General features: G+C 35.5%; 1 protein-coding gene across 1 annotated transcript; it reads left to right on the top strand.

Moving 5' to 3' along the window:
• The first annotated feature begins 1581 nt into the window (after positions 1 to 1581).
• On the top strand, positions 1582 to 1953 carry LOC115724922 (uncharacterized). Its single transcript, XM_030654299.1, has one exon. The coding sequence runs from the start codon at positions 1582 to 1584 to the stop codon at positions 1951 to 1953; it is 372 nt and encodes a 123-aa protein (XP_030510159.1).
• Positions 1954 to 14324: the final 12371 nt, after the last annotated feature.

Raw genomic sequence — 14324 nt, 5'->3', positions numbered from 1 at the left:
AAATATTAAATTAGAATAAATAATTAAGTTGATTTTATTCAAGAAACTTAATTATTTATTTCTAATATTTAATACATTTAATTAAATAGAAAATTAAATATTTAAGTTGATTTTATTCTAGACATTTAAATATTAGTTATTTTTCAGAATATTTAATTAGATAAAAAATTATATTTAAGTTGAAAATTTTAATTTCAGAACAACTTAAATTAGAATAATTTTCAAAATAAATTTTATTTTATTTAATTTAATCATTTTCCCACCAATTTCGAAATTGCATTTATTTAATGCAGATAATTTTGATTTTTTTTTTTGAAAAATAGATTAAAGTTGAAAATTAATTATTTTAATTAAGCAAATTTAAATTAATTATTTTAATTAATTTTAGATCAACTTAAATCAAGCAAATTTTTCATTAATGATTTATTAAAATAAATAAACTAAAATATATTATATTTTAATTAGAAAATAAGAAATTAATTAGTGAAATATCTAGATAGTTATTTTCTGTATGCTTTAAGTGTTTTTCTAGTTATATTTAATTAAATAGAAATTTAATATTTAAGTTGATTTTATTCAAGATACTAAAATATTTGATATTTTTTCTTAGAAATTTAATTAAATAGGAAAATTATATTTGTGCTGAAAATTAATTTATTAATTAATTTTGGATCAACATAAATTAGAAAAAAAAATTCATAATTTATTTTATTTTATTTTATGTCATTTTCAAAAATGTATTTATTTTTATATACATTGGATTTTGAATTTTGCTATATATATGTAGAGAAAATTATATTTGAGTTGAAAATTAATTTAATTAATTTTGGACCAACTTAAATTAAGTAATTTTCATAATATTTATTGAGAATTATTACAAAGATGGAAAATAATTTTTTTATTTTCATATCTATCTAAGTATAATTTTATAAATATTAAATTAAAATTTTATTTAAATTTATCTAAATTGGTAATTTTAATTGAATAAATATATATTTTAAAATAAATAGATTAAAATAAACATTAGATGAAAATACACTTTAATTAATGAGCTTTATTATAAGGATATTCGATCTCCATTGTTGGTTCTACATAGTTCTTGTTTTAGTGAGTTATCATCCCTAATAGATGAACGTTCATTAGAAATTTAATGTCGTAGAATCTAGAAAGATAAGTATTATTTGTAAGTGTTTTATTCTTAGTAACGTCCACCCTAATAGTGGCTGCTAAGAGTAAGACTTACAAAAGTATAAAACAATGGTAGAAGCTCGTAAGATAGAATGGCCTTGACTCTCGCCTAAACGGGACAACCCTGGATTCTCATCTTGATCGAAAGGTTGCTAGAATGTTTGTCATTTTAGATGAGCTGACTACTATGTTCAACGATTGATATCTTTGACTCTCGCCCAATACGAAGCACTGGTGTCAGTTTGTTGGAAACCTTGGAAATTATTTAAGATTGTATGTTTTAGTATTTTCATTAGTCATTCCTACTTGCTAAGTGCTAATAATTTTTGAATGTGTATGATTTTGTGTTAAACCTTACTTGATTTCTATTTATTGATACTTGTAGTACCCAATATGACTATGAACAACCCCATGGTGTCACTGTTGATTGACAACAAGCTCTCTGGAGCTAACTTTGTCAAATGGAGAGAGAACATTAACATTGCTCTCATTGGTGAAAATGCCCTGCTTGTGTTGACTGAAGAGGCTCTTGAGCAGCCAGGTGAGAATGCGACCAAGGTAGTCAAGGAAAAATTTGAGCGTTGGCAGAATGCTAACAATAAAGCTCGGTACTTTATGCTGTCTAGCATGGTCGACAACTTGAAAACAAGGTTTGCCAATACTCTCACGGTTGTAGATATCATGAACCAGTTGACTGAACTGTTTAGGATGGCGTCAATTAAGCTCATTTTGAGGCAACCAAGAATTTCATCAATGCACGGATGAAACCTCATCAGAACGTGCGTGATCACCTGCTCCAAATGACTAGTTACTTCCAAGAGGCTGAGAATCATGGAGCTATTATAGATCAGATAACTCAAGTGAGTTTGATCTTGAATAGTTTGACTCCAACTTTTCTGCCATTTACATCAAATTATGTCATGAACTTGTTGGATTTTGACTTCCACGAGTTAATCAACAACCTTCAGACATTTGAAAATTTGATTGGAGTACCACAGAAAGGAGGAACTAAAGCTCGTAGTTCTGGCACTGCTAATGGTACGGCCAAGGCTGAGGCAAACATTGCCTCTGCTTCGAAACCCAACAACAAGAAGAATTGGAAGAATAGCAAGAAGCCTCTTAAAGCTGTTAAAATGGCTAATAAGAAAAAGGCTACTAATCCAAATGCAAAGAAAAAAGGAAAGTGCTTCTATTGCAACGAAAAGGGCCACTAGAAACCCTAGCGTCCTAAGTTTTTAGCAAAGAAACAAGGTATTTCTATCTATGCTATAAACTCATGTGTTTTAGAGAATTATTATCCCTTAGGGTTATTAATTCTAGATATGTTAACCATGTTTGTTTTCTTCTTATTTCAACTCCACCTGCTTAAACATGGATTCCTATCCTAGCGAGTTGAGTCGGATGGTTGGACAGAAAGGTAGAGATTGTCCAAGTGAAGATGAAGCTCGAATCTTCTTTAATTTTTGAATTAATTATTTTAGTTAATGAACAATTTAGTTTCAATTATTGGTTTGGGATTCTGTTCCCTACTTCATATTTATGCAGACAATTCATTATGACAATTTTGAGATTATTAATAAAATTTTCTCTTTAAGATATTTCATTATTAATTACATTTATGAATTGTAAACACATTTATTAATTAGACTTAATAAAGTCTCTTAATTAACAAATAAACCCTAGAATCTCTTTTCTTCACAATTAAGCCCTAGCTTAGTGAAAATTCATAAACTAGACATAGTCTAATTTTAGAATTATAAGTGATTAATTAAAATCAATTAACTGAGTCTTACAAGCAGTATTGTCTCAACTAGTGTGGGGACCATAGGCCTACAACCGAGCTTCCAATAAGCAGAACTAGAATTTACCAAGTAAATTCCCTAACTTATTAATTCCTCATTGAACCACTATAGAACTTTGAATTGCTCTCTTAGTTATATAGAACGCTCTATATGTTCCACGATATAAATACACTATAAATATTTACCCATCGTTCTAATCCCAGTAATCAAAGATCCTTTATAGATAATTTACATCGAGTGGGGACAAATTTACCGTTTCACCCCTGAATGTATTTTATCCTTAAAATACTTAGCTTCCTATAAATGATATTTAAGTAAACTAATATAATCATTGAAATAAGAGTTCTTCCATTTATCTCTATTAAGCCAAGCTCAAAGGAAATCATCATTTCACTTCTATGTCCAGATAGAAGCTAGAGATTCCATATCTATGTTTAGCGCTCCCACTCAATTGTACTATCATGTTCCCAAAATGTACATTTTACCCGAACCAAAAGGTAGGCTTAATTAACAAATCAAAGAACATAAATAAAACTCTTAAGATTGAACCTACCCATGTCAAGATTAAGATCTTTTGATCTAAGATCAATCAATGATATTGACTTAGAAAGATACAACGGTAAGATTATAATATCTTTACCAAGATCAATATCGGTCCCAGTTCAATGTATACTCCATACTTCAGAAACTAGCATACTTTTGCAATGTTTTGGAAAGAACATAACACTTATCCAAGGTGTAAGTATACTTTATCACTGACTATCACATCAGTGTAAATCCAGTGCACTGATTAATCAAGGGACATTAACTTTTAAAGCATATAATCACAATTACCTTCCACTTTGTTGACATCACTGTAATTGTGAATAACTATATGTTCTGGATTTAACAGATTTTGTACACATTAAACCATAAACATGAAAACTACATGTAAACATAAATGACTTCTAATCTTCTATTTATAACAAATCAGATTACATTGAAATGGATTTTATTTAGGGCATAAAATCCAAATAGGTCTTCCCCCAGTGTCGCAATCCTCAGTTGAGGCTGGGCTAGCCAAGGTCTTCTTACCCCTTGGCGTTGTCAAGGGTACTTTTGGTGGGGTTCACTTTCCCCATGAAGGTGATTCCTTTCGACCCTCTCAATTTGCAGAAGGACAGAAAGGCGAATCGGGCCCTAAAGGAGCACTTGGAGGCTGAAAGGCTGCAAGTCCACAAGAGGGCAGTCCTGGTGTCAATGGTTTGTAAGGCTGAAATCTTAGAGGACGTACATACTCCACCCCCTACGGGGCCGATCGTGGAGGTTGGGGGCTTGGAGAAGAGGCTAGCATACAAGGTGGGTAAAGAGGCTGCACCTTTTGCCACCAAACTCCTAGACCAGGTAGCTGGGAGTGCCTCTGAACTGCGTATAGAGACTTGGGCATCCTGTAGTACCGCGGATGTTTTCCCGCTAGCCTATTCTGCCAAGCGACAAGTAGTTGGGGTAAGGCCTGGAGACATTGCCTCAACTTTTCTCTTTGTTTTGGTTTGTTTACTTTGCCCCCTATTCTGATACTTTAACCTTTTTTTAGCTTGGCTTGTTCTGATAGGCAGCCCTACTAACAGAGAGGGTTGCTGCAGTGGCTGGCGTGCTGGTGACGGAGTTAAAGAAAGCCAAAACGGCCAACCGCGACCCGCATGCCACCAATGAGACCCTCCAAGTCGTGCTTATTGACGCCAAGTTCTAGATTGGGGGTCTACAGCAGGCGAACTGGAAACTGGAGGAGGACAATGCCCACCAGACCCACTTAATACAGAGCATGAAGGTTGTTCACGATCTTTACACAGAGACCATGGGGCGGATGTTCGATGCGGGCTCTTCCTCCCAGCCAGGTAGCGTCCAACCTTGAACCTCTGGCATGCCTCCTTGAATTTTTTGTTGTTCTCCCCTTTTTTTTGTATATCCCCCCTTTAACCATACTTTTTTAACTGTGAAGATAATTAAAATTTTCCCTGGCTGCGGGGGGCTGTAATAGTGAATAGGGTCCTTTTTCGTCGTTCTTTACTTGGAGATTTGGTGTGGTAGACTTTTAGGGACGGGTTATGTTATTGAAGCACCTGGTTCCAACGGCTAGTGTTTCAACCTTTTCCCATTAGTCTTAATTATCTCTTGATTGAATCAGGAACTGCTTTTTAACTTGACCCTTTATTTCCTTGGGTCGTGATGCTTTTCGGCCCACCACTCAAAAAGTTACTCGTTTAGAGTTACCCAGAGATGGCTTCTTTTCGCAAAAATAGATCTTTCACAATTTCACACATCCTCTTCAGGGTTTGGTTCTTTCACAAGGTCAAGTTCCAGAAGTGATGTCTATGACTACCTTAGACTTAAGCATTTTTCTCTCTTTAGTCGTCACTGGCCTAATGTTTTAGCCAATCATGCAACCTGATGGGCTAAACTTTTGTGAAGTCTACGGAGATGTGTAGGAGGAATTCGGGCGTATTTTTTCTTTTTTCAAGAATTTTGGTCGAATACGCATCTTATCTCTGGATTCGTGCTTGGGTTTAGCCTTTGAAGGAAGAATTCAAGCGCACTTCTCTCAGGGAGACTTAGTTGAAAATGTTTCCTATTTTTGGTTGCATGCGCGCACTGAGGCTAGTCAACTTTGGACGTAAGGAGTTGCAACTATCAGCAATCGGATACACGTAAGGAGTTGAATTCCCCTTGCTCTTAAATGTTGGATCATTTAGCCCAGTACACATGGACACACATTCTCTACACGATAGCGCATAATGGGTGACAACCTTTGACCTCATACATGAAAAAGCCTAGTCACTGGGTCCGTAGCCTGACACGAGTGGGCTGAACCTCTGAGAGTCAAAGGCGTACCCTAGCTGGTGCATCCTTGAAGTGCATGTGCAAGGTTTGAGAAGATCCATATTCCTCGCGGTAGCAAACAGTCCTGGCTTCTAGAATGGAATAAGGCTCTATCTCAGGGATACCCTTCGTATGGCCAATGAATCGGGAAGACTTCTTTCACGGAGACCTTTCCTGCGAGGTCAATGCCTTCGTCCTCCTGGAGTGCTAAGAAAACTCATTTGGGTTGCTTAACGACTCTTTGGCCTTCTTTGATTAATATCCATGTGTCGTGCTTACGAAAATGCGGATAACAATAGGTAACCAAATTTTCCCTATTAGCATGAGGGCATCTCCATTGAAGCCTTGCAATTGAATGGGACAAGGAGTTAGATCTGCTTCTGTAAGCCCTATCACTTGAAATGCAAACTTAAACAGGATGTTAACTGAGCTTCCATTGTCCACAAGGACCCTAGAAACTCGCTTGTTGGCGATCTGCGCATTAATCACTAAAGGATCAATATGGGAGAAGCGCATTTTTTTGGCATCATCGTCGGTAAAGGTGATGGGAAAATTCATCATCCTAGTGCATTGTGCGGGAGATTGCACCAGCTCGCACACTTCCCCATATTCTACCTCTCTCAAGTACCTTTTTTGTGAGTTTCGAGTGCTACCAGTGAGATGGGGTCCACCTGAGACTATGGCCACGTCCCCGTCCACTGGAGGTGGGGCGAGTTCAGGAGGGTATGGGGTTCCGATTCCCGGCGCAAGTAATGCTACCCCAGCTTGTACTGGTGGAGAAGGGACTGTAGGTGATGATGTTCTAAGAGCTTGAGAATGCCCTATCCCCTGTAGAGAATTTACAGTGTTTTACTGTCGGGAACGATCATGTGTCCGTGAACAACCCCCTGTCTGAGATAAATGATCAGAATTCGAACCCATTATCCCAAATTTCCGTGAACATTCCAGTTCTAGAATTAACACATAAAGAGAACCAACATTCAATTCATTAGGAAAGTCAAGTTTCTATAATTTTACATCATGTTCCTAGCCATCCATATTATTAGATTCCCAAAATAGAAGGTATAAGATTCATCTTCTCTGAGAAAATTTAACGAATAAATCAAAGAAACTAATAACATGAACAAGAGTTCATGATAACTCAAGCTTTAGGCTGATCTACTATTGATCATCGTTATGATATGAATTAGGAAATTATGATAAACAACATGTTAATAAAAACAACTTTATTCATATCGGTCTTTGTCATATATAATCTCTATTATATACAATGCCTTTACTTAGATGTCTCACTACATTCGTAATTCGAACCAAGATTACTTGCACAAAGAACGGACATAAGTGATGTTAGAAATATTTTACCAGGATCTAGATTTACTACCAAGTATGTTTGATTAACATCCTAATATGAATTCTAAAACAATGAAATAAACATATAAGAGTTTAAGAAAACCTTACATTGGGTGCAGCGGAATATAATGACTCCTTCCATTCAGATCTCTAGCCCTTAATTCCTTTCTGTAGCAGAGCATTATCAAGATCTGAATCGGGATCTCTTTCTCTCCTTCTTTGATGCTGATTTTCCACAGTCTTACATACTATGATTGAGGTACCACTTGATGTGTGTGGGCACTACTCTATCACTCAAGGGTTTCAAAATTTGAAGAGAAGAAAAGAGAGAGGAAAGTGGGTATGGCTTTCTCTGAAAGAAACAATGTGCAAGTCATGAGTTTCCTGAAGCCAACACTTTCTATTTATAGAATGCCATCTAGGTTTAGGTTAGAATTGTATGGCATTAAAATAATGAAAAATATAAATGGTAAATGCTTTGCATAGTGGGCGGCCATATAAGGAAATTGGGCCTCACTTTGCAACTTTCCCATTTTGTTATTTCTCATTCCCATTTTCTCAAAAATGCCAATTTTCCAATTTAACCATTTAAATGCCAATTCTAATTATTTAATAACTTAAAAAATAATTATTAACTAATATTTCCATTTATTATATTTATTAATTTAAACATGTAAAGTCTCTTAATTAATAAATAAACCTAGAATCTCTTTTCTTTACAATTTCGCCCTTGCTTAGTGAAAATTCATAAAGTAGACATAGTCTAACTTTAGAATTATAATTGATTAATTAAAATCAATTAACTGAGTCTTACAAGAAGTATGGTCTCAACTAGTATGGGGACCATGGGTCTATATAACCGAGCTTCCAATAAGTCAAACCGAATTTACCAAGTAAATTCTCTAACTTATTAATTCCTTATTGAATCCACACTTAGAACTTGGAATTGCACTCTCAGTCATATAGAACGCTCTATATGTTCCATGATATAGACACGTCATTAGTTATCCATTGTTATAATCCTAATGTGATCAATGACCCTCTAATAGATGATCTACATTGAAAAGGCACTAAATTACCGTTACACCTTCAATGTATTTTATCCTTAAAACACTTAGCTCCGTATAAATGATATTTCAGCAAAGTGAAATGAGATCTCTACCATTTATCTCTGTTTAGCCAAGCTCGAAGGATATCATCGTTTCACTTCTAAATTCCTATAGAAGATATAGACTCCATATTTATGGTAGCGCTCCCACTCAATTATACTATCATGTTCCCAAAATGTACGTATCACCCTGACCCAAAAGTAGGCTTAACTAACAAATCAAAGAACATGTATAGTACTCTTTAGATCGAACCTAACCATATCAGGATTAAGATCATTTGATCTAGGATCAACATGTGATATTGAATTGAATAGATATTACGGTAAATTTTAATAAATCTAATCAAAGTTCAATATCGGTCCCTTTCGATGTATACTCCATACATCCGATACTGGTAAACTTTGCCAATGTCTTGGAAAGAACATAATACTTTTCCAAGGTGTAAGAATACCTATCGCTGATTATACCATGTCTGTCTAAATCCAGTGTTCTGACAAATCAAGGAATAAACTTTCGAACATATAATTAAGATTATATTCCACTGTGTTGACAACACTATAATCATTAACAAATTCATATGTTCTGGACTTAAATAGAATTCATACATTATATATATAATCATGAAATAAATCATGTGAACCATGCAACATAAAATGTTATTTCTGATCTTTATTAATAAGTAAATTTGATTATATTGAAATGGGTTTTATTTAGGGCACAAAACCCAACAAACTCCCACTTGCGCTAATATAAAACAAAATGTGCAGTTCAAATAATCATTAACACCTTGATATACAAATCAAGTGTAATAGTAGTAAACTCCTTGTAATAGGATCTGACAGGTTGAATTAACAACAACCTTTTCTCCACCATTACTTTCCCTTAATCACAAAATCCTTGATATTGTGAAATTCCTCTCTATATGTCTACTCTTTTGGGATACTGGATTCTATACCTTTGGCAACTACTTTTGGTTATTCAGGAAATAACACTAGTAGTTAAGACAAGTTGGAACGGTGCCACAATTGTATAGAACTTTCCTTAGACTGAATAAGTACCTTTCCTGCAACTTTAACATTCAGTCTCTCTGTGGTAGACTAAGAGATTTCAGATAGGTTTTTACACTTCTCCAAAATCACTACTCCACCCCCAGAGTAATCACCATTTTATCAGTAGACTTTCTAGCACAAAGGCAAGTCTCGAAATCTGATGTGGTGTAGTCTAAGAGTTTTAAACACACCCTTATTGACTAACATATAGTTCCTCTCCTTAATCTTAAGATTTACTTGATTGTCTTCCAATGTTCTTCTCCTGGATTAATCTGATACATACTCATTACTCCCACTCCATAGCAGGTGTTTGGTCTAAGGCATACTAAAGCATATCTGAGACCTCTCACTGTTGATTTAAGAAATTCTTTCATGGCTTTATCTTTTCTGGAATAGTAGAGACTTTCCCTTAGATAAATAAAATCTATGTCTAGAAGTTGTGAAGCTTCTATAGATTGTCATTGGAAAGAAAATGCTTCAGCATCTTACTAAAGTAAGTTGCTTGCATTAGAGTAAGTAATTAACCAGGTATACCATGAGCCATAGGTTTAGATAAACTCAAACCTATAATACTAGGAACAGGAAGTTTTGTTAAGTCCATTGAATAGACTTATTAACGAAAATTTCCTTTTATGTCCTTGTAATAGAAAACTTTAGGTTACTCCATGTGAATGGATTAAACCATAGTTCTCTTGGCTTTTCTTCTTAGTTTCTTATCTTGACAATCCATTACTTGTTTAAACTTACAATGGATTTTAACCACTAGTGTCTTCCAAGTCATAAGAAGAGTGAGTTCCTAGAAACTCTCCCACTATGACAAGGTACCGTGAATTATGTCTAAGAAAATTAAATGGTATCAACCTCTTTGGTTGTGTCAAGACAACAGAGGAAGTGGGATCTGTTGGAATTATTTTACCAGGATCTTAGATCTACTCACAAGTATGTTTATTAACATCCTAAATAAGAACTTTCCAAAACGATGAAATTAAACACATATAAAGTTGAGAAACCTTACATTGGGTGCAGCGGAATTAAATGACTCCTTCCGTTCAGATCTCTAACCCTTGTATCCTTTTTGTAGCAGAGTATTATCAAGATCTGAACCTGGATCTCTTTCTCTGAATCCTTGATGCTGAAACTCCTTTGCTGATGATCTTTCTTCACGATCTTCCTCACTATGATTGAGGTATTGCTTGCTGTGTGTGGGCACTACTCTAATCACTAAGGTAATTTCGAAATTCAAAGGAAGAAGAGAGAGAGAGAGTGGCGGCCAAGGAAGAGAGAGAAGGCTCAGGTTTTTCTGATTCAGAAGTGTAATTTTCCTGAAGCCTTCACTATCTATTTATAGCATTCCACTAGGGTTAGGTTTAAATTATTTGGCATTAAAATAATGAAAATATCAGCTTAAAAAGCCTACAAAAGTGGCCGGCCATGGCTTGGTGGATTTGGGCCTTGCTTTTTGTAATTTTGCAATTTCAACACTTTTGTATCTGATTTTCTCAAAAATACCAATTTCTTAATTCAACCATTTAAATGCCAATTCTAACTATTTAATAACTATAAATAATTATTAAATAATATTGTCATTTATCATATTTATTAATTGAACCATACAAAGTATCATAATTAACAAATATGCCCCTATTAACTCTTTCTTTACAATTTCGCCCTTACTTAGTGAAAATTTCACAAATAGACATAGTCTAATTTGTGAATTATAATTGATTAATCAAAACCAATTACATGAGTCTTACAAACAATATTATCTCAACTAGTGCGGGGACCATGGGTCTATATAACCGAGCTTCCAATAAGTAGATCAAGAATTTAGCACTAAAATTCACTAACTTATTAATTCTTCGTTGAATCCACGCATAGAACTTAGAATTGCACTCTCAGTATATAGAATGCTCTATATGTTCCACCATATAGACACATCATTAGTTATCCATTGTTATAATCCTAATTTGATCAATGATCCACTATATGAATGATCTACACTGTAAAGGGATTAGATTACCGTAACACCCTACTATGTATTTTATCCTTAAAACACTTGACCCCGTATAAATGATATTTCAGCTTATGTGAAATGAGTACTCCACCATTTATGTTCATTTGGTCAAGCTCGAAGGAGATCATCCTTTGCTTACTATTCGCCAGATAAAAGCTATAGATTCCATGTTTATGCTAGCGCTCCCACTCAATTGCACTACCGTGTTCCCAAAATACACGTATCACCCTGACCTAAAAGTAGGCTTAACTAACAAATCAAAGAACACGAATAGCCTTTCAAGATTGAGCCTAATCATAACAGGATTAAGAACATTTGATCTAGGATCAACTTGGCGATATTGACTTGAATAGATTTTACGATAAGTTTAATTAAATCTAAGTCAAAGTTCAATATCGGTCCCTTCCGATGCATACTCCATACATCCAAACTGAGCTTTACTTTAACCAATGTTCTGGAAAGAACATAGTATTTCTCCAAATACAAGTAAACTCTTGTTGTAGATTATCATATCAGTAAAACCCTATGTCTGATAAATCTAGGAAACTTTATTCACATAGTCATGTTTACTTTCCAATGTGATGACAGCACAATAAACATGATCAAGTATGTGAAAAGGGTTTAAGATGAATTTATAAATCAAATAGACAAGCAATTGATAAAGTGAACCAAAACATACACAAATGAATGAAAAATACTTCTGTTTCTTTATTGATGTTGAATAAAATAGATTACATTGAAATGGAGTTTTATTTAGGGCATAAAACCTAACAAACTCCCACTTGCACTAATATAAAACTAATTAGTACATATCAATTAATCCTAAATTCTGACGGTGCTTTTCAAAGGCTGTCACGGCCAGGACTTTGGTAAATGGATCAGCTAGGTTGTCCTCTGTGTCAACTTTCTCAACTAGTACATTCCCTCTTGCCACGTATTCTCTGATAATGTGATACTTCCTTTCAATGTGTTTGCTTCTCTTGTGGCTTCGAGGTTCTTTACTGTTTGCCATTGGTCCATTGTTATCACAAAGTAAGACCAGAGGCTTTTCCATTCCAGGAACAACACCTATGCTGGTGAAGAACTTTCTTAGCCAGACAAGTTCTTTAGTAGCTTTGGTTGCTGCTATGTATTCAGCTTCCATAGTTGAGTCCGATATCGCGGTTTGTTTAGCACTTCTCCAAACCACTGCTCCACCCCAAGAGTAAACACCATCCCAGATGTAGATTTCCTGTCTTCAAGACTTGCCTGGAAATCTGAATCAGTGTAGCCTATGGGATTTAAAGCACCACCCTTGTAGACTAACACCAGATTCCTTGTACTCCTTAAGTATTTCAGAATATACTTAACTGCATTCCAATGTTCTTGTCTTGGATTAGACTGATACCTGCTCACGATTCTAATAGCATAACAGATGTCAGGTCTAGTGCATAACATTGCATACATTAGACTTCCAACTGCAGAGGCATAGGGAATTTTCGCCATGTCCTCTATCTCTTGAGGATCAGTCGGAGACTGTTCCTTAGATAGACGAATACCATATCTAGAAGGCATGTTTGCCCCATTGGTGTTGTTCATGGAGAATCTCTCTAAGACTTTGTCTATGTAGGTTGTTTGAGAGAGAGCAAGAGATCTATTCTTCCGGTTTCTGATAATCTGAATACCAAGAACATAGGCTGCTTCACCCAAATCTTTCATATCGAATTGAGTTTTGAGCCATTCCTTGATGTGAGTCATTTTCTTGACATTGTTTCCAATAATCAAAATGTCATCAACATAAAGGACCAGGAATACTACTATTTGGTCTTCCTTGAGTTGGTAAACACAAGGTTCATCTTCATTCTGAAGAAAGCCGTAGGTCTTGATGATTTCATCAAACCTTTTGTTCCATGAGCGAGAAGCTTGCTTAAGTCCATAGATAGACCTGTTTAATTTGCAAACTTTCTTTTCTTGCCCAGGAAGAACATAACCTTCTGGTTGCTCCATATAGATGGTTTCTTCAAGTACCTCATTAAGGAAGGCAGTCTTGACGTCCATTTGCCAGATTTCATAATCGAAAGCAGCAGCTATGGAGAGAAGAATTCGGATGGATTTGAGCATGGCAACAGGACTAAAAGTTTCCTCATAGTCCACGCCTTCTCTTTGGGTATAACCCTTGGCTACAAGTATAGCTTTAAAAGTTTCGACTTCGCCTCCAACTCCTCTTTTCTTCTTGTAAACCCACTTGCATCCTATCGGATGATAGTCGTCAGGTGCGTCTACATATTCCCAGACTTTGTTCTTTTTCATGGAATCCATTTCTGAATCCATGTCGGCTGACCATCGTTTCTGTTACGGACTAGTCATTGCCTGTTTATAGGTTAATGGATCGTCATCAATACCGTCACCTACGACCATATTGATTTCACCATCCAAGCCATAACGAGCAGGTTTTGTTGAAACCCTCCCACTACGACGAGGTACGGTTGTCTTCTGAACAGAAACTTTAGTAGTAGATTTCTCAGTTTGTTCAACTGAGGGAGTGGGATTGTCATCTTCACGAGTGGAAGAGGACGGAACATTGGAAGGACTTATATCTGATAGCAATTCCTCTAGAACAACTTTACTTTTCGGTTTGTAGTCTTTAATATAGTTCTCTTCAAGGAAAGTAGCATTTGTAGAAACAAACACTTTGTTATCCTTGTGACTATAAAATAGTCCACCCCTAGTCTCTTTAGAATTTCCGACAAACATGCATACTTGGGTACGTGATTCAAGTTTGCCTTCTTTCTTTCTTAAGACATGAGCAGGGCACCCCCAGATTCTGTAATGGCGCAAACTAGGCGTTCGACCAGTCCAAAGTTTGACGGGTGTCTTAGGGACTGCTTTAGATGGAACAACATTTAGAATGTCATTTGCCATCTGCATAGCATATTCCCAGAAGGACGTAGACAGAGTTGAATAACTCAGCATAGAC

The sequence above is a fragment of the Cannabis sativa genome, chromosome X, assembly GCF_029168945.1.
Source record: "Cannabis sativa cultivar Pink pepper isolate KNU-18-1 chromosome X, ASM2916894v1, whole genome shotgun sequence".
NCBI classification, from domain to species: domain Eukaryota; kingdom Viridiplantae; phylum Streptophyta; class Magnoliopsida; order Rosales; family Cannabaceae; genus Cannabis; species Cannabis sativa.
The sequence above is the reverse complement of the archived record's forward strand: the minus strand, read 5'-3'. Positions and strand labels throughout refer to the sequence as shown.